General features: G+C 44.5%; 1 protein-coding gene across 1 annotated transcript in view; it reads right to left on the bottom strand.

The window, feature by feature from the left end:
• The window catches only part of LOC311111146 (inhibitory synaptic factor 1-like), a gene marked incomplete at both ends in the record, with an annotated part of 44658 nt that extends 26155 nt beyond the window's left edge, over positions 1–18503 (bottom strand). Inside the window, one exon of the mRNA XM_084153834.1 lies at positions 18354–18503. Coding sequence (XP_084009960.1) covers positions 18354–18503 — 150 coding nt within the window. The remainder of the gene's footprint in view (positions 1–18353) is intronic.
• Between the last annotated feature and the right edge of the window lie 3119 nt (positions 18504–21622).

Here is a 21622-nt window from a genome sequence, read left to right as displayed (position 1 = left end):
AATTTAACACATTGTTTCTTCTTGCTTCTAGCCTAGCATTTTATTTCCAACAGTGATGTATGAACCTTGCTGTCTGCTTGTCAGACCTTGGAAACAATGTTTCACTTTTAAAATTCGATCTCGCCCCTGTACAGAAAATGCTGTGCATGAACGAGACATGAACATTACTGATCCAAGTGAAAACATTATTATCATGGATATATCCAATTAAATGTCAGTGGGACGCTATGAAAAAATACAAAAATTGAGGGTTTGCTGCCCTTCCAGCTGTAGAGTTTGTAGCTTTAGTTGGCTAAGTGAGAAGATATAAGCCAGCCTGCATAGCAAAAACATTTGTTAGGCATAGCAACAAATGTTTTTGTATAGATGAAAGTTTTAGTTTTTATACTCAGATGGAAGGATGAAATAGTATGAATTTATTTATGAAAATGCATTACAGGCGTCACCAGTATATGTAAATTAAGTTACAGTACAGCTTTTGTGATTGGACAGTGAGCATTCTAGGTATTGTTCTTGACCCTGTTTCACACTGGCTATTTTGGCACCGTGTTTCTGGGGCTAACCCCGAAAAGTCGGTGCTATCCCGAAAAGTCGGTGCTAACCCTCCTCCGGAGCAGGGCATGTCATGCCAAATAGTGTCACAATGAGATTAGATGAGTTCTAGCTTCTGTTGCTAGGGCTGTTGCTAGATTTCGCAACATTCTAACCGGATTACATAATGAACCAAAGCGTCCGTTGCTATGCTGGTTGCTTGGCTCTATTTTAAATAGGAATAAATAATTTAAGCTGTTTTTAGATTGACGTTACTTATATACCTCAGCCTGCTTAGTCAGCTAGCCAGCTACTGTAGCTGGCTAGCTAACCAGCTAGCTAGCTAGACAGTTTTATTTAGCTACTGTAACTGTTTCTATGTAGCTTGCACTTCAATGGCATCACTCAAGGAGATTTTATTTTATCTTTCCAACCAGGCGAAGTATTATGAAGGCACCCCTGATCTCTACAAGAGGCGCAACATTCAGAGAAATTCACAATTCAGGGTAAGCAGTTAACATCTATTAGATAACTGGACGGATTTAGCTATGTACAACCATTTTTCAACAACCATTTTCCATCTAGCTAGTTGGTCATCTACATGTTGCTAGCTATATATATAGTTCAGTGGAGGCTGCTGAGGGGAGGATGGCTCATAATAATGTCTGGAATGGAGTCAATGGAATGGTATCAAACACGTGGTTTCCATGTGGTTGATACCATTCAATTGACTCCATTTCAGCCATTATTATGAGCCATCCTCCCCTCAGCAGCCTCCACTGATATCGTTTGAGGTATCTAGCTATAAGTTAGAGGGGGTGAGAAAGAAAATATGAAAGTGAGAGAGGGAGAGAGAGAAACAAAGAGAGAAAGACAGCAGTTTGTTTTATTTTTTTACAATTTGTTTTAGTTTTTCCATGGTGCATAATCAGACATATTTCAATATCTTACATTGTCAATAGATATCGCTTTCCTACCCCCTCCTCCAGGTTTGGTGAATGGACCAACCAGACCTTTGGTTGACATTTGAGAAAGCAAGAAATGGTAGTTCTGCTGAGCTTATAAAAATGTACCTCTTCAATTTACGTTCAGTTTTAACTATCAGGTAATTTATGGCTTCGTTCCAAAACCAATGGGAAACTAAAAACGCACGTTCCCACAACTTCCAAGGAACCAAATGTGCTAGCTGGGTAACTAGATACTCTGTGTTGCCACACTAGGCCTTGTTCTACCTAGACACTCTCCACACTAGGCCTCATTCTAACTAGACACTAGAGTTATGCTCCACTCACCAACCCAGAACCCAGAGCTCTTAACCTCGAGAGCCCTGGGGAGGGAGGGCCCCACACGGCCCCTTCATCCCTCCTTCCTGCAGCTAGGAGAGGCCAGAGTGAGACCCTCTATCATCTAGTCATTCATCCAGAGATATCTCCTTCACTTTAACGAGTCTGAGAGCATGGCTGCCAAAGTCTCTCTGCCACATTTCCTGCAGAATTTGGGTTAAGAACACTTTGCGTTGAGCTGGGCTGAGCTTTAGAGAGTCTTAAGACACTCCCTGCCATAGTCTCTCTGCCACCTTTTCTACAGCATTTGGGGCTCAGGACACTTTTGAAAGGAGACAAAGTTTTGTCCCAGCAATTAGCAGTCAGAAGAAGTAATGGTGTCACCCTGGTCCAGGTGTCTGGCTAGCTGTCCTGCCTTCGGCCGCTGGTCCAGGCAGCGGGGGAAAGTTTTTGATGGTGTGTGAACTCCCCACAGGTGCATGTATCTTTGCGTGCAAGTGAAAACTATCCGCAAAGGTGTCATAGCCTACAAAGCTGCAGATTCTTTTTGCCACAGGCATCAATTAGTGTTGCTGGAAAGGAGTGTGTGAGACACTTACAGCTAGCATACGTGCAAAGGGCACAGTGTCTCCTGTTGGTGTCAAGGTAAAGCACTGTCAAAAAGCTTTTCTCCTGACTGTCTCTCACCTTGTGTTTTTTCCATTGTGCAGATGTACATCATCCCTACATCAGCACCACTGTCTTGTTCTTCTAAGTCCTAACCAGAGACCAACGCCTTTATAAAAATACCCAAAATGGCAGCTTTGCTGTTCATTCATCACTCTGCGGGACTGAGCTCCCAAGAAATCTCTCATTGATCTTTCCAACGTGGTATGATAAGTAGAAAGCTGAGGCTGTAATTTACATAGCAATTGGGAAAAGATAACATTGCTGCTCACATCAAGGCTTGTTAAGGAACACTTTAATTAATTGGGGAATGTGGGCACTTCACTGAATGTATAATGCTCCATGAGTAGAGCATGCAGGACAAGTCAACAACCCAAACTAACCTTCAGTTCATGACCACTTCCTGATTTACCTGATCAGCACGACTACAGACACAGATGGAGATAGTTTTTGAGTGTTGATTGGGTAACTTGCATTTATGTCACCACTCCATTGTCCCCTCACACACCAATTAACCTGCTTTCCTTATGGTCCATAGCAGATGGGAAAGGACAGAGTTATGCTATTTTTGTATAATCAACCATGGCACACACAATTGAGATTGAGACTAAATGGATGGGTGGATATGGATTTGGTGCTCTGTAAAAGTGAATATAAAGCATGCATGTAAAGGCATAACAAAGTATATCTGCCCTCAATACTTGAATAGCTCTACTTAACATGAAAAACAATCATGTTTTTTCAGTTTCAAATATGTGAGTACATTCATACATTCATAAAGACCTTAGTTTTGTCAACATCAACAGTGAGATTATTTTGGTCTACTAAATCTTGTATCAGGGAGGCAGCGACTACTGTGAATTCCCAGTGTGGATGCAGGAATGACAGGTGTTTAATAGCCAGTCCCAGTTTTTATTGTCATGCATCTGCCACTGACTCACATCCATAGAACTGTGGACTGAACCACTGACCCTCCCTCCTGGTCCCAGGCGTGGTTCCGGGAGTAACTGCTGCCTGCAGCCAGAGATAAGCTTCTCTCGCTCTCCTTCTATCTCTCTCTCTCTCTCTCTCTCTCTCTCTCTCTCTCTCTCTCTCTCTCTCTCTCTCTCTCTCTCTCTCTCTCTCTCTCTCTCTCTCTCTCTCTCTCTCTCTCTCTCTCTCTCTCTCTCTCACACGCACACATTGTCTTGTCCTTTCTCTGTATTTCACAGTTTTCTGCAACATACACATGTATACTGTGTGCAGACTTGCAGACTCATTCAGTAGCTATATATCTCAAATACACGTGTGAGAAACTGAATATAACGTATCATAGAGATGGCCAGTCTCTCTCTCTCTCCTCTCCTCTCACTCTCTCTCTCTCTCTCTCTCTCTCTCTCTCTCTCTCTCTCTCTCTCTCTCTCTCTCTCTCTCTCTCTCTCTCTCTCTCTCTCTCTCACACACACACACATTTTCTTGTCCTTTCTCTGTATTTCACAGTTTTCTGCAACATACACATGTATACTGTGTGCAGACTTGCAGACTCATTCAGTAGCTACTGTAGGTTGCAGGATATCTGATGCTGTGCCATTGTCCCCCTGTAGCCTGCTCTTTGTTTTTTGTGCTGATACAAACCGACCCCCAAACACAACAATGTTTTGACCTGCGTGTCTTCACATTAGCCAAAAATCCTGACATTGGGCAAAGCACTTCATCACCCTGGACTTTCTGCTCTGCCAACAGTAATAGCTGATTCTGGGGGTTATAATTCAACCCATGGCCTTGATTAGCACAGTAGAGAGCTCCATTGCATCGCTGCGGCCCGCCCCAACCCCCATCCCTCCATCCTTTATTTCATCCCATGTCAATTGCAGCAGCTCTCAGCCAAACAAGGACAGCTAGACTTTAAACACTCTGCCAATGAGTCATGTAGTTTGCCTTTTGGCAAGTGACAAGCACACAGAATTAATAATAAAGTGAAAGCTCTGGGTCAGGGGCTGAGACTGATGTGACAGGGGGAGAAGATTTAGCTCTGTGAGGGTCATTGTAGTCATGATACCCCTAAACTCCATCATCCCTCACCCTCACCACTACATCTATCCATATCCCTATCTACTCTCACTGTATTGATTAAAGACTCAGGCAACCTAATGCCACGGACGGACATTTTAAATGTAAGAACATGATCAGTGATACTACAGGAAGAATGGGAAACGGTTGGCGCACTAAAAATATTATTGTACATCCGCTTCACTTGCTGACACGTCTGCAAAGTGAGCGACTTATCATTTGTTCCACCCCCAAAATCAGAACACATCATTCTTGCAATATCTCCATCAGCTATCTATTTAATTTCCACTGAATAATCTCTGCACCAGAACTAGGAGCAAGGAAAGGGAGACGTGAGTCATAGTTGAAATGAGGACAGTGGAGCTGCTTTTGTTGTCAGTCTCTTGTCAGCCTTTGCAACTTTACATACAAATAGGGATGTCACTTTAGCAGGGGGTGTGAGTACACCCCCTAGAGACTCTGCATAAATTCTGCCATGTCACCTGGAAGAAAGCTCAACTCACCCTAGACTATTAACAACACAGAGACAATGTGACCAAATATTCACTTCCAGCCTGCAGATGTAAGAGTATAGGTAGAGAGGAACTTGGTATGGAGGCTGTGCTCGTGGCCCTGTTGCGGGTTGGGGTGAGTCTAGGTTCACTGAAGGCGGAGGTGAGCAGGTGACAGTTAGAGGGTGACTGAGTACACACGCAACCCTAATGCCCTTTCATACCCTCACCACCACTGTTAAATGATCCGGGACAAAAATATTAATCATCAAAACAGTTTGTTGACACATCCTTTCCCCCCTGTCTGCTCTTACCTGTGTCCCTGAATAATTCATCTGTCCCCTCATCTGTCTGTGCATCTTTCATCTCCCTTCCCACCGCCCGCCCGGTCGCCTGCCTGCCCGCCTGCAGCTGACGCCTGCGTCTGAACACTATTGACAATGACAGTGGTGGCAGTCATCCATGCAGAGCCAGGTGGCAGGCTGAGTGTGACTGCTACCACAAGGTTACAGCAGCATATAAATAGTCAGAGAGAGAGGGGGCTTGGATCTCTCTCTGGGTGGAAGGAAATGTCTGGCTGAAGTTCCAGGCCCATGCTCCTGCAGTCAGTCACCAATTGCACACCTCTCTCTATCAACTGATCTGAGGTGGGTTTCTCAAAACGTTTGTGCACTAAGATCATTCATCAATTGACTACCAATGGATTTAAGATGATTTTAGTGCTACAGAGGTTTTGGGAAACTCACCCCTGCCTTCTAAAACCCTACGTAGATTAAATATGCACACAGGCTACCCAGGAAAATAAATTAGGTAATGAATGACATTTTAACATAACACGTGCCCCAGACTAGTTGGTGTTAATTAGAAGGATTAAAGAGAAAGCTCAGTAATACAACTGTTTTCACCATTTTGATGTTTGGGGATTCTGGGAATGATGCTGCATTCATAACCAAGTGGAAGGTGATAAATAACAGTTGTGAAGTCGTAATTGGGTGCATTCACCTGCTTGAACTGGGAAATACCATCAAACATGAAGTTCATTGAAAGGCTTGTGATTGTTTTCTCTTTTTTGCCCATAAAAAGCTGCTTTCACTTTCTAAATCAAAAGGAAGATGAACGGAATCAATTTTGTATCAACAATTTGTATTTTGTTCTTACCATAAACAACAACTACTGAAGATGCCGCCAAGCTTGCTGTCTTATTGACAAATTATGTCAGAGGTCACTAATAATTACCAGTTGGAGGGGCGTTCAAGTGGATGCTGGTATTTATGAAATTACGAGATGTTGTGAATGCGGCATTATTTTGTTCATGGACATTATGACAAGGTATTACAGTATTGTTGGCCTGCTAAAATGAAAAAAAAAAAGTAGAATAGTGGACCATATGTTCTTGTCAGGAGGGTGTGAAGCATTAGGATTCAGATGCCGACGAAGATGGCGGCCTCGTGACTAGCTCTTAGGAAACTTTGTAGTATTTGTTTTTTTATGTATAATTTTTTGGATATCAGAGCGGCGGTAACTCACCAGCATTACGACCAGGAATACGACTTTCCCGAAGCAGATCCTTTGTTTGCTCTCCAGCAGGGCAACTGAACTGATTCCAGCGGCTGACTCAAAACATCGCCGGCGGAGGAGAGGCACTCGGGGCGGCCTGCTGGTTCAACTTAGCAGGCGTGCACACCACCCACCGCTTCCAAGTATCCTACTCGCTAATGTTCAATCTTTGGTTAACAAAGTCGACGAACTGCTGGCAAGGATTTCTTTCCAGAGAGACATCAAGGCCTGTAACATACTCTGTTTCACGGAAACATGGCTCTCTTGGGATATTCTGTCGAAATCGGTCCAACCAGATGGGTTCTCAGTTCATTGCGCAGACAGGAATAAATATCTCTCCGGGAAGCAGAAGGGCGGAGGTGTGTGTTTCATGATTAATGACTCATGGTGTAATTGTAGTAACATACAGGAACTCGAGTCCTTATGTTCACCCGACCTAGAATATCTCCCAAGATAATTTTCATCGGTTATAGTCACGGCCGTGTATATCCCCCCTCAAGCTGATACCACGAAGGCCCTCAAAGAACTTCACTGGACTTTTTGCAAACTGGAAACCACATATCCTGAGGCTGCATTTATTGTAGCCGGGGATTTTAACAAAGCAAATTTGGGGACTAGGCTGCCGAAGTTCTATCAACATGTCGACTGTTGCATTTGCGCTGCTAAAATCCTCGACCATTGCTATTCGAACTTCCGGGATGGTTATAAGGCCCTCCCCCGCCCTCCTTTCGGCAAATCTGACCACGACTCCATTTTGCTTCTCCCTTCCCATAGGCAGAAACTCAAACAGGAAGTACCCGTGCTAAGGACTATTCAATGCTGGTCTGACCAATCGGAATCCACGCTTCAAGATTGTTTTGATCATGCGGACTGGGATATGTTCCGGGCAGCTTCCGAAAATAATTTAGACGAATACACTGAAACAGTGACTGAGTTTATCAGAAAGTGTACAGTGAGGGAAAAAAGTATTTGATCCCCCCCCCCCTCGATTTTGTACGTTTGCCCACTGACAAAGAAATGATCAGTCTATAATTTTTATGGTAGGTTTATTTGAACAGTGAGAGACAGAACAGCAACAAAAAAATCCAGAAAAACGCATGTCAAAAATCTTATAAATTGATTTGCATTTTAATGAGGGAAATAAGTATTTGACCCCCTCTCAATCAGATTCCAAACTCTCCACCATGGCCAAGACCAAAGAGCTCTCCAAGGATGTCAGGGACAAGATTGTAGACCTACACAAGGCTGGAATGGGCTACAAGACCATCGCCAAGCAGCTTGGTGAGAAGGTGACAACAGTTGGTGCGATTATTCGCAAATGGAAGAAACACAAAATAACTGCCAATCTCCCTCGGCCTGCGGCTCCATGCAAGATCTCACCTCGTGGAGTTGCAATGATCATGAGAACGGTGAGGAATCAGCCCAGAACTACACGGGACGATCTTGTCAATGATCTCAAGACAGCTGGGACCATAGTCACCAAGAAAACAATTGGTAACACACTACTTCATGAAGGACTGAAATCCTGCAGTGCCCGCAAGGTCCCCCTGCTCAAGAAAGCACATATACAGGGCCGTCTGAAGTTTGCCAATGAACATCTGAATGATTCAGAGGAGAACTGGGTGAAAGCGTTGTGGACAGATGAGACCAAAATCGAGCTCTTTGGCATCAACTCAACTCGCCGTGTTTGGAGGAGGAGGAATGCTGCCTATGACCTCAAGAACACCATCCCCACCGTTAAACATGGAGGTGGAAACATTATGCTTTGGGGGTGTTTTTCTGCTAAGGGGACAGGACAACTTCACCGCATCAAAGGGACGATGGACGGGGCCATGTACCGTCAAATCTTGGGTGAGAACCTCCTTCCCTCAGCCAGGGCATTGAAAATGGGTCATGGATGGGTATTCCAGCATGACAATGACCCAAAACACACAGCCAAGGCAACAAAGGAGTGGCGCAAGAAGAAGCACATTAAGGTCCTGGAGTGGCCTAGCCAGTCTCCAGACCTTAATCCCATAGAAAATCTGTGGAGGGAGCTGAAGGTTCGAGTTGCCAAACGTCAGCCTCGAAACCTTAATGACTTGGAGAAGATCTGCAAAGAGGAGTGGAACAAAATCCCTCCTGGGATGTGTGCAAACCTGGTGGCCAACTACAAGAAACGTCTGACCTCTGTGATTGCCAACAAGGGTTTTGCCACCAAGTACTAAGTCATGTTTTGCAGAGGGGTCAAATACTTATTTCCCTCATTAAAATGCAAATCAATTTATAACATTTTTGACATGAGTTTTTCTGGATTTTTTTGTTGTTATTCTGTCTCTCACTGTTCAAATAAACCTACCATTGAAATTATAGACTGATCATTTCTTTGTCAGTGGGCAAACGTACAAAATCAGCAGGGATCAAATACTTTTTTCCCTCACTGTATATATTCTTAAATCCCATTCCTTACTAGTTTTTTGTGTATTGGGTATATGTTGTGAAATTGTTAGATATTACTGCACTGTCGGAGCTAGAAGCACAAGCATTTCGCTACACCCGCTATAACATCTGCTAAACACGTGTATGTGACAAATAACATTTGATTTGATTTGAGGTCCATAATTATTGGCACCGTTGATAAAGATGAGCAAAAAATACTCAGTAAAACAACTAATACAAATACATGCAAAAAAAGAAATAAAATTATATACTTTTATACTAATGCTATTGCTCAATTAAAGATATTTTGTTTAAGAAGTCATTTTAAAAAATCTCAAAAAGATAGGGGATATTGGCACCCCTGTTTTCAGAACTCCAGCACCCTAGCCTTGTGAGGATAACGACACGGAGCCACACATGTCACGAATACAGCCGAGGCTGCCCCTCCTCCTTGCTCGGGCAGGCTTCGGCGTTTGTCGTCACCGGAGTACTAGCTGCCACCGATTGATGTTTCTGTGTTACACTAGTCTTGTCTTTATTTATCACACCTGTTACCCACTATGCTTATTTGTGTCCCTATAATTACCTCTGTTTTCCCTCCTGAGTTTGTGCGTGATTGTCCGTTGTCTTACGTCGTTTGGTGAGCTGTTGTTCTGCTCTTCCCTGCGTGGAGGGTTTGTTATGGTTTACTTTTGTTTAGTAAATCCATTCATTTTCTCAGTTCTGTGTCCTGCGCCTGATTCCGTTTCACCACTTCACCCAGATGTTGACAACACAAGAGTCGTTAGAAGGTAAGCGGTTCGTCTACATAGAAGATCATAAGAAATACCAGGACAAAGTGTCTATAATACTGTAATAAGCTCACGTAGTTGCTGTCACCAACTCCAAACTTCACACAGTTGTCACTGACTAGTTGGATATAATGTTTTTCTTGGCAGACCTTATTTGCTTATTGACATTTGTCAATAAAACTCATGAATGCAACTGTTTATGTCAAATTGTTTTGTGTTCACCTTGTAGCCCTTGTTGTCCTTAAAAGAAAATGGACCAATGGAGTTAAGGTCAACAGCATCATGAACTTTACCAAGTACCAGGACATCAACATTTTGCAATGGCCATCTCAGTCTCCAGACTTGATCTCCATTGAAAACCTGTGGTTTGAATTGAAGAGGGCAGTCCATAAGAACAGACAAAGGATATCAAAGATCTGGAAAGATTCTGTATGGAGGAATGGTCTAAGATCCCTCCCAGTGTGTTCTCCAATCTCATAAAACATTTTAGAAAAAGGCTCAGTGTCCTTATCCTCGCAAGGGGGAGGGTGCTAGAGTATTGAAAAAAGGGGTGCCAATAATTTTGACCTCTATGTTTTATTTAATTTTTTTAATTACTTCTTAAACTAAATCAATTTATCTGAGCAATATGTATTAACATAACATAATAGAATTCCCAACATTTTTAGAGCATACAATATAGCTCAGTATTTGTATTAATTCTTTTTTGCTCATCTTTACCAAGTGTGCCAATAATTATGGACCTGACTGTATATTTACAGGTGGAGAAGGTGAATAAAGCTTGATCCAAAATATGTACAAGATGTTGACAAACATTGACATAGACGTAGACTTAATAACAAACAGATAAACAAAACTGCCCATTCACTGAAGCTAAGGCATCAAATTAGATTGAATACCTGTAGACGAGGCAGAGAAAATTCCTTGCACAGCTGAGTTTTGCAGAACCCTGGGACAACATGTCACTCCAGCCTAAACTCTCTTAAAAAAACCTAAATCTAAGCCTTGATGAAACATTGAATTTGGCCTTAAAACCACATTCATACATGGCAAAACAGATAGTCAAAACATTTATCAAAAGGAAGTATGTTTGGTGGGAGGGATGTGGGGGATTGGGCGGAAACATGTTGGGCTGGGGGGAATGGGATGGGGAGTTGGGGGTGTAAGCCCACCTCTTTTTGTTTATTTTTCTTTACATACCAATTTTATTAGTACAAAATCCTGGGTGATCAATATGATAATTTCTCTGTATGTATTTCTAACTTTTTTTTTTCTGTAGAGTGGCAGCCTATGGGTACATGTGGTATAAAATGTGTAAACTGCCATGAATATTGTACCTATAATTACAAAGCAAACAAAAACGATAAGAAAAGGAAGTATGTTTTGAAGTGTCTGTCCTATGTTTGAGAGATATAAAAAGCTCAAGATTTGTTTTATAAAATACAGTTGAATGACCCGTATACCTTTGACGTGGAAATGCCTTATCCAATTCGACAAATTTTTCGGGCCGGGTTACATTCAGACGAGTCTTGTGGGCGTCGTAGAGCAAAACAACCTCCATGTAAGTGTTCGTAAGGGGCTCAACTTTCGATGGTGGGGTCACATTAGTTTGTAGCCCAAACCGTTCTGATGATTCAGACAGAAGTTGGCACATCGGCGGTACCAACTTCAGACGAGTGCCGTGAAGCTTGTGGGGGTCATAGAGAAAAACGGAGAATACCATCATGTTTGTGAGAGTCTCAGCTTTCAAGCCCAAACCATTCGGACTCTGCAAACGTTTCCATGAGAAGACCGAATGTCCTGGTCTGATAAACACCGCTGTAGCTCTGCCACCTTCCACCACAGAAGTGGAAGACCGACATCTGCGGATGTGGTGGATTGAGACGCAGGCAATGAAAAAATATATCTCTAGCTTAAATTGTTATTATGCTAATTCGATTTCCACACGGACATCGACTCTAGGGGGTTGAAACTGAGTACCTGAACACATTAAAAGCCCTAAACAGTTATTTAATCAATTAACAATTCCCTTCACAATGAATACTTCTCAATAGTTGTCATATTAATGACCAATACATAATACATTACAACATATCAGGACATAATATCACATAAACATTAACGAATAGCCTATGGATATTAGGAAAACCTGCTGTATATAGTATGTGGACGTGGACGTGACCGTGCGCACCTCCAGGATAACACCTGCTGGTTTTAGTGCTATCCGGAGTCCTTGGAACGTCCAACTCTGACATCTCCCCATTGAAGTTGACATTTAAAATGGTTAAGGTAAGGTTTAAGGTTAGGGTTAGGGTTAGGGTTAGGGTTAAGGGTAGGGTAACAGGTTGGTGACACAATGTAAGTTAACTTAAAAAAACAACTATTTTACAACTTCTTCTAGTGTGTGATATTCTGTATAATATGCAATGCATATTAGTCTACAAAGGTTTCAGTAAAAGGAATATGCTTGAAAACACTTCAACATTTGCAATCTGAGTTTGGTGCCAAATGAGAGGATATGAATGGAGTGGAATGTCTTACTTAAAGGGCACTCCAGTGTGAATCATCAAAAACATTAATAGAACCGAAAAAGAACCAGACAGTGCATGCCCTGTGAGGTAGGCCTACAACAGAATTGCCAGAATTGATCAAATGAATCAAATGCCTGATTTAAAGGTTTGAGGCCACAGATGGTTGATTGCCTGCTGTTAAAGCTTTTGATATTACGTTGGGCTTCTCAGAACAATCACATTATAGGCTCATTCTAAACTGGGTCGATTCATGATACCCAATCATAGCGAAGCAGTTATTAATAGTTTGGCCAAAACCACATGAATACTGTAGGTTCCTCAGTCTGTCACAATGAACCATAATGTAATAGTGATCTAGCTGCCCTGAGCGTTTCCCTGGTACAGCCGATGGAGAGTAAAATTGGTCTCTTGAGAAGTAGGTCACCTACTGTATTAATTTGGGTTGCTATTCATACTTTTAGACGCATTCATAACCTACATGTCTCCAATTTCTTCTTTGGTATTTGTGCCCTTTCAGTGCAGTGACATTCAACCTTACAGACATTTCACTGGAAGTCCAATGAAAACGGTGTTCTCAGTGTGTGTACATTATGCGCAGAGACAATCAAGTAATGTAGCTATTCTATTCCTGGGGCCTGCTTGTGCACTTCAATGGATGCCATTTTTCACACCATTAACTACAGCCCACTGGATTTATTTACAGCTCAAAGATAGGCCAAAAACAATCCTAAAAACGCCCACCAGCACAATAGCAACAATTGATCTAAGCTGTTCCAATCAGTCTGTCGCCAGCCTGTACAGCAGGAGGAACCATTATCTCTCTCCGCCCCCCCCCCCCTCTCTCTCTTTTTCTCTCTCCCTCCCATCTCTCTCCTTTATCCTCCCCTGGAGGAAGAGGAAGGGTTGCAGCTTCACATTATGTACAAAGATGCATAGCAAGCCCCCTCAATCCTCTACCTCATGTAATGGGATCTAGTCACAGATAGCTGGCATTGTAGAAAATATATATGGCTTACCAGGTTGATTTGATATGATGACTGCTTTGATATAAGAGCCCATTTTGTACCTCGTCTGGGCTCTAACCAGGAGCTTTCATTATCATCTATGCTGAGTGCAAGGTCCACAGAAAAGGAGAGGTGGGTGCGGGGCGTCTGAGCTCAAAGGGCCAGCTAATCCACTGGGTTTTACAGGCATGCTGGGCTGGTCAATATACTGGCCCTGCATCTTAAAGTAGCTGTAGCTCCACAGCAGTGCTTGGTAAAAGAGCCTCAGGGGAACGGTATGCCTGCCTGGTGCAGTTTTCTCTGTCTCTCCTCTCCACAGCTCCCTCTCAAGGTTAGAAGCCACTAAAGATGTAACTCTTTACGTCCCACTGCTAACGTGTCTCTCTGTTTTATTACAAGAGTGTTATGGGTCATTCTGAGGAGGAACTAGCCTGGCTACTGGTCAATGAGGTCATCCAAAGGTCACTCCCATGTCACGTGACACTGACTGAGGCACACAGGTATGGAGATGGGGGGGGGGGCGGGTTGCTGACTGAAGTCAATACAGATGATACAGAAGTGGCTCTGTCATGTTGTTCATGTGTGGAATTTAAGGAACTTTGCTGGAGGCGTAATATCACCAAGTTAAATTGGAAAATTTAATTTCAGCACACAAAGGAGGTCAGACAAGGTGGAACAAATTGACCTAGTATTGTGTCACTGCTGTTTTATCTCTGGTTGGATGTGAAGCTATAGGAAACCATTTGGCCCAGTTGTGGCAGGTTTAGTGATCCTATCCCATCTCAGAGGTGGCGATAAGCCTTCAGCATAGCCCAGTGAACTCCATGTGCCCGCAGGGTGGCTGGTGAGCGTTTCTCCAGCCCCTCAGCTTGGCCAAATCCTGCCATTAATCTGCAGTAAATTGCCTTGCTAGTCGCTACCAGCGTGCTGGGCTGGGGCACCCTCACTGGAGAGCACTAGAGCAGGCCAGGGTAGACTGGGCAGTCAACGTAGGGAACTGGCAGGGAAACAGTTGCTTTCTGGGAAACGGTCCACCAGGGCACAGAGACTGATTGTAATTTGTGATAAGTGGGCTCAGGTAGACTAAAGGAAACCAGCATCACCACCTGCAGCGCTAACACATGATTGGTTTGTGGCCACAGGGGCATCTTTTTAACACATACACTGTAGATGTTTTTTTTTTTATTCAACAAAAACCTTTCCAATTAAGGCACCTGTTCTCACACTGATCATCCAATTTTCAGACTGAGCGGTTGGGTTGGTGCACCAATTTACAATTGTCATAATTGTGCTGCTAGGCAAGGAGTGTCACTGTGAATGCACACCTAGTGGCCAACATTTGACACTACAGCTGTCAGGTGGCCTCATCCCTGGCTAGCCTGCCATGATGGAACTGTCGGCTGGAGAACAGAGAGCAAACGGAGGAGAGAATAAATGTCCCCTGCAGAAACAGCCGCGTTTGATTTGGATTTAGGGCTTCCTGTGGCTACCTCTGTGTTCTGACTAGATTTAAGCGGTGCTGAGCTCTGTGGCGGTTAGCCGAGTGTGCCGACTCCCTTGCTGTCCCCCACCGTGGTGCTGGGGCCCGGTCCAGACTGGATCAGGACGGAGGCCCAGTGGCTCTCTGACTGATCTTCAGCCAGCTGTTTATATTTTGTATTCCTCCCACCACATCACACTGGGCCCAAACAATGCACCGTTTATAGTATGCCACAAAACATAAAAGTGCTCCCCTGGAAACTGCTTTCTAATCAGATCATTTACATGGCATTTTCCTTTGTCCGTTTTTATTTTTGCAATGATCCCTTGATTGTTAATATTGAATCAGAGGGGGCTCTAGCTGCTCGGGGATCATTGAGCCACAGTGAGAATTGGTAGCTTCTTTTACCAGCCCTGTATAATGCAATATTAATATTCAGACCCAGTCTGTTAGTGCATGTGAATGGGCATAGTCCAGTATAGCGAGCTTAGCTTGTAGAGCCCAAAACTGTCCATTTGTTAGAGAAACAGACACAGCTTGGGGGAGAAGATGGATAATGACGCTGCTGATGCAATCGTGCCCTGTCTCTGGTACAAACTAGAACTGCACAGTAACAGCCAATCTCCACAGCCACGCTTATGAAGTGGATCTGCTGTGAGGCGAGCTAGCTACCCTACCATGGACCCTCTGCTTATCACTTATAGAGACGGCTGTCCTACTCTCCCAGATCAATGATTGGGCAGCCAGACTCTGAGTTCTAGGAAATGGTGCACATTGTACTCTGCCAGTGATAATTACTCTCAGTCTTTCTTTCTTCGCTCCTCTCATTAGCTACGTTAATTCTCGCTCCTGGTTTTCATGGCCGCCCTATTTGCATTTTCCTCTCACTGAGCATTGAAATCTTCCATCCTCTGCTCTTCGTATGATTCTACATAATGACTAGCTCCACATAATAACACTTCCCTATTCCTTTTGGCCCACCAGTCCTCTCTCTCTGTGTTGCAGCCTGCCTGCTCTTCCCTTCCACTCTCCAATTGTTCTGTCCTTACCGCCTCATTTAATGCTTTCAATTTACCAGTCTTGTATCTCTCTAATACCCAATATGGATGTTCTCTTACATTTGCTATTCCTCAGCTATTTGAAATAACTTTTTATTCATTGGGATTCAGTTTTAACAAAAATTATATTTCATACTGCAAATAGCAGTGGATGCTTTGATTTTCATTTGGTTCCATTTCTTTTGCTGTCAGAGATTCTAAGGGTAATGTTGACATGATACCACAAATTAATACATTCCTCTACAGCTGCTATTGCTGATGATGTGTGGAGAGTATATTATCAATGTTTTTCATTTTGGAGTCCTTTTTTTAGATTCTGTTTCATTCTTTCTGTGATATTGCATAATGGGATTCACAAATGTGACACAATTGAATGGTAATTCTGGAACCATCATATCATGAAGCGCGATGAGTAAATAGCTGCTGTAATACATTTCTCTTTGGGATGTAAATAATATCAATGGCATCTCTCTATGTGATTGCGCTGCCTTTTAAACTGACAGTTGTTATGATGACTTCTTCTTTACGGCTTGGTTTAGTTTTATGTATAGTATGTAACGTTGTTCTATCATGCCTCCATCTCCTCTCCTGTCTTCACACCTCCAGCACAGACCAATGGCTGAAGTGAGATGAGGCAAGGCTGTGGGTCTAGCGCTACTATCATTTTACAGTTTTAGATCCACTTCCAAAAACACTCTCTGTTGGCTGTGCCTTGGTGCCGCTACTTTAACCCCTGGTACAATAGCCTCCCCTGCTGTGGCCCTGGAGCATGTCTTAGATAACCCACATATGTAGGGCTGGGCCCAGGACCACGTACTGTCCTGGTCCTGTATGACCAGGGTTCAGGCCTGGCTGTGGAGACAGTCACTTATGAGCTGTTGGTACAGTATGTAGACTGACGGGAGCTCTGCTTGACTTTAACCCTGAGAGCTCTGAAATCAGCCCAGCTCCCTATGGACCTCTAGAGATAATCCTATCTTTATCTCGGATGCCTCCGGATCACCATACACCATCAGGCTTTTCCAAACACCATCCTCCAACATGGAGTGATGATCTACCACCCAGTCAGTCCAGTTCAGTTCACATTCACTCACCACGTTACCCTGACTCCCGTTATTGAGTTATTGATTAGTTTTTTTAACAGATCCAGTAATTCATCATTTATTTATATGACAGATGTTATCTATTATGTTATTAATTTCATGTGGCGAAGAATTAGAGATTTTCCGGAACATTAGTCAGCCATCCATCTGCCGGTATATTGAGCACTAATACATTTTTTCCCTTTTTTAAAAGTTTTTCCTTTAATACAGTCCACAATGGAATAAATTAGCAAATTGCACAATATTGATACTACTGCCACTATTGCTGTTGTAGCTAATGCAATCTCTTGCTACCAATTTTAATATTTCTATTTGTGTTCCCTTTAGAACGGATGATGCATCGGCTGCTGTATAGAAGCCTTTTTGGGGCTCTGAAATAAGAACCATAATACTGTATATGTTAGTGCTGGTAGAGGTAGCTAGTGTTTTTGTTTATAAATAGCTCCAGCCAGCATTATTCCACTTGCAGGCGTCCTATAATCATCCATCACTAGAGCACCCGGTAGGTTTTTCTGGGCTCAGAGGGAAACGTGAGCTGTGTGTGAGCGGTGTGGAGCGATGTGAGCCGTGCCCTTGCACCTCTCCCCATGTGAGTACATAAAGGGTCTGGTCGGACTCTATCTCTCTGTGGGTCTCCAGGTCACTGGGTGTGCCCCCGGCACCCCGCTCCTGGCCCCCCACAAAACACATACACATCTATCCTCCATTCTAATATCAATGCATTTTCGAAAGTACAGTAGACATTCCATAGAGACCCACACACTGTCACACACTATATGTTCCATACACATATTCTTCCTGTTCGTTTATCCCTTTTTGATGCAGACACACACTTTGATATTTTCATGGCGTTACCATGGCAGTTGTGAAAATACAGTAGAAATCCAGCTGATAACAAAATGGTTACATAACTAGTGCAGTGCCAAGTCCTGTGTCTTACCTAAGCACACCTCTTCTCTCCCCTGTGTTTCTGTTTCAGCCCAGATTCCTGGCTTTGCGCTGCCTCTTCTGCAGCCTGTGTTACTCTTTATAGAAACACTATTTAAAGAGGGTTTCATAGGATGCTGAATACATCTGAACTACACTTATTGTTGTGTACTTGACGATATTTGACTTGTATGCTAAAAGGAAGATGCCATTTATAATTACGGAAGCAGAAACCGATGTTCTCCTGCCACCTGCATCAAAGCCAAAGTGATGTCATCTCGTTCAAATCCTAATTTAAAAGCATATCTATTTAAAATGCATTCTATACACTTAATTCAATTCAATCCTCTCAAGGAGTAACTCCCCCAACTACCTCCCCCCTGCAGCCCCCCACCCCCACCCCCCGGAGCCTCATCCCCAGTAAGCTAAGACAGTGGCGCATGCTGCCCGCTATAGTGCCTCACCTCCCGGAGTTCCTTGGCCACATCCTTGAGCTCTTTGAGAATGTCGTCCAGCTGGTTGATCACCATCTTCATGTGGCTGCGTATGCGTTCTCTGGGGGTCTGGCTGGGGGTCTCAGAGGTGTCCCGGGCCGGAGCTCTGCTGAGGGACATCCTTCACAGGGCAACGTGGGGCCAGTGGCCGGCGGGCTGAGGCTGAGGGCGGGGGCGGGGGGGAGCCGAGTCGGGGTCCATGTCTCTGGCCGCGAGGAGCCTCAGTGCTACTGATCCGAACAGGGGCCCCGGCCACGCAGGGAGACCTCAACATCTTAAAAGCACCTGGACAGCCAAAAGACCTTGCCTGGCCTGAGCGCTCAACCCCCTGGCCTTATCCTCTGCCATCCATGGCTCCAGAATGGATAGTACCAAAAATGAAGTGAAAAGAAACATGAAAAAACTCAAGTTAGATCCACGGAACAGGAGGAAGAAGAAAAGAACATGCGTTAAAATGGTGTGTGTGAAAACACCTTATGTAATATTGTTGAGCCAGAGAGCCTACTCATCTCATGTGTCAGTGTGTACGTTTGCATCGGTCTCTGAGGAGGATATTTATTTAGATCATCTGTATGAGGAAGTTGCTCTTTTCCACTCCCACTCACCTTCCTTTACAATCTTATTTAGCGGGTACGGTGCAGTGACTTTGTGTCAGCCAGGTTACTGTAAAAGAGTGCTGCCCAGGTTGTCAAGCTGTTCAACCTCCCTTGTAGATCAGAATATCCAAGCATAATAGAAAAATAGAACTCCCAGCAGTTGCTCATTTTTTGAAATTATCTTGTTCTACATTATTGGTAGGCAGTAGAGACAAGCTTTGCCATCTAAATATACTCCCTCAGTTTGGCTTCTGTCTTTTTTAGGGAGAGAGAAGGACAAATCCGTTTTGAAAACAATAGATATTCCTCCTGTGTCCTGTGCTGTGCAGTGTTCGCTTTCTCTCAGAAGTGACGGGAGAATAAATTAATCTTGAAGGAATAAAGAAATAGCCCACTTCAAAAGCAACTTCTGCACACATCCATTTTATGCTCAGACGATGACTGACATGTGTTGTTCACTTCTCATCAGAGAGGAGGAAGGAAGGTATGAGGAGGGATGAGAGTCTCTCTGTGCTTATTTGTGTGTGTGTGAGTGTATGTGTGTGAAAAATGTCCAATCTTTTCTTCAACGGCAGGGCTTATTCCAGGTGGCAGGATTGAGGATAAACAGACGTTTTAGCGAGTAAAATGTGACTAATGAATAGAATGTGCAGGGGAAGAATGACAAACAAACATGGTGATGAACCGGAGGAGGAGAAAGAGAAGGAGGAAGAGGAGGGTCCTTCCCCTGGCATTAGGGTGACTGGCGTGTCCTTCGTGCCCATGCAGTGACCCTTGTCCTGCCCTTTCAGTTGGTCCACTCTGGTCTGCAGGGGTGCACCCAGAAACCGGACACCAGAGAAGAAAAGCAGAGATGATTCACTTCTCTCTCTCGCTCCCTCAGTTGTTGCTAAGGGAATCCAGCAGTCTGCCTGGTTGTGCTGCTGATTGATTCATTATTTTTGCTTCTTCTTTTTATCAGTGTATTTCTCCTTCTGTGGACAGTTTTCAAAAAGGCAGAAAGCCCTGCGCCATCTCCATCCAGCAGTAAGAGGTAAATCCCACTAGCGCGTCCCCAGGGACAGCCGGAGCCCAGGTACAGGCAGGGGGGCGAGACACACACTGAATCCAGGCTGATGCTACTGCCAGAGGGCAAGCTGGCCAATCACACATGACACCTGGAGAGACAGGAGGGTGTCGTTCCCTCTCTCTTTTCTCCTCTCTGGGCTCAGCAGCACTGCAAATAGAACACAACAGCAATATAGCAAGGAAGAGAGAGAAGAGGGAGGGAGGCAGGGAGATAGACAGGAATTAACTGCGGTGCTGGAACTTGCCGATATCTAGTCTCAGCAGGACTCTCCCACCTTCCTCTCATTAACACACACACACACACACACACTTACCTTCTCTCTACATCAGAAGCTGTAGTTGTGTCCAGGGCTTACAGTCTATGCTCCTCAGTGTTACTGACTGATTAAATGCACAGGAGGATCATCCAAGTCACGCACATCCTGCTAGTTCTCTTGCAGTCTCAATATCTCTATCAAAACGCACACTGACACCCTCTCCCGCCCTCTCTCCCTCTCTCTCTCTTTCAGTCACACACTCACACGCATATTATACTCACCCACTTTTTCTCTTTGTATCTCTCTCTCTCCCTCCATCACTTACTGTCTTCCCAGAGAAAGCAGCTCCAGTCAGAGGGCGAGGAATTCATTCAGTGCCGTGGCTCAGCGGAAGGAAAGAGAGCATGTGGAGGACGGAGATGTGGAGGAGGAGGCGGGATGGAGGAGGAGGCAGGAGGAGGCAGAAGGGGAGGTGGGCGGGAGGAACGGCCCTGACAGCAGCACTCTTAGACACTAGAGAGAGGAGGCGGCTGAAGAATAGGGACGAGCAGCAGAGTGTAGATCCGGCTGCTGCTGCTACTGATGATGCTGAGGCTGAAGCTGTTGCTGCTGTAGATGCTGATGCTACCGTTACTCTAGTGACGATGCTGTGGAAATGAAGAAGCCACCCGCCATCCTCATCAACCCTGCCGGCGTCGGGAGACCGCAGAAAGAGCTGAGCTACTGTGTACAGAGCTGTGGAGAGGAGCTGTATCAGTCAGAGCCCTCTGGAGGCTGCTCCTGACGCCACTCTGTCTCTCTCTCTCTCTCTCTCTCTCTCTCTCTCTCTCTCTCTCTCTCTCTCTCTCTCTCTCTCTCTGTCTCTCACTGTCTGTCTCACTCTCTCTCCGTCCCGTCTCTCTGCCCCTGCGCCCTGAAGTGTCCTCACCGACTGCCGGATGAAGGCAGGCTGATGCCAAGGTTTATGGTGGGGCTCAGGCTCCTGCCAGCACAACTTGCTTTGCTGCTCCACTCTGACTGTGTGGAGGGAGGAGGGGCCTGGCGCTTTAAAGGCACAGCACTAGTTAGGTAGCTACAGTCTCCTCTGCCTGGATCCTCTCTCCCCTCTCTCTTTCCCCTCTATGTATCGCTCTATCTCTCTTTTCTCAGGATGGACTCTTCCTCCACTCACAGACAGCCGACCCTTCACTAGGGAACGAGTGTCCAAAAATTCCTGGTTGTTGCATCATTAACACACAAAGCAGGTTGGGGTTGTTATGACCTCATCAGGGAGGGACTGCATTACCTTCCTTCTACCTACTCTCCTCATTAGGATGTT

The sequence above is a fragment of the Coregonus lavaretus genome, assembly GCF_964263955.1.
Source record: "Coregonus lavaretus genome assembly, chromosome: 37".
NCBI lineage: Eukaryota > Metazoa > Chordata > Actinopteri > Salmoniformes > Salmonidae > Coregonus > Coregonus lavaretus.
This window is presented reverse-complemented; position numbering and strand designations above follow the sequence as displayed.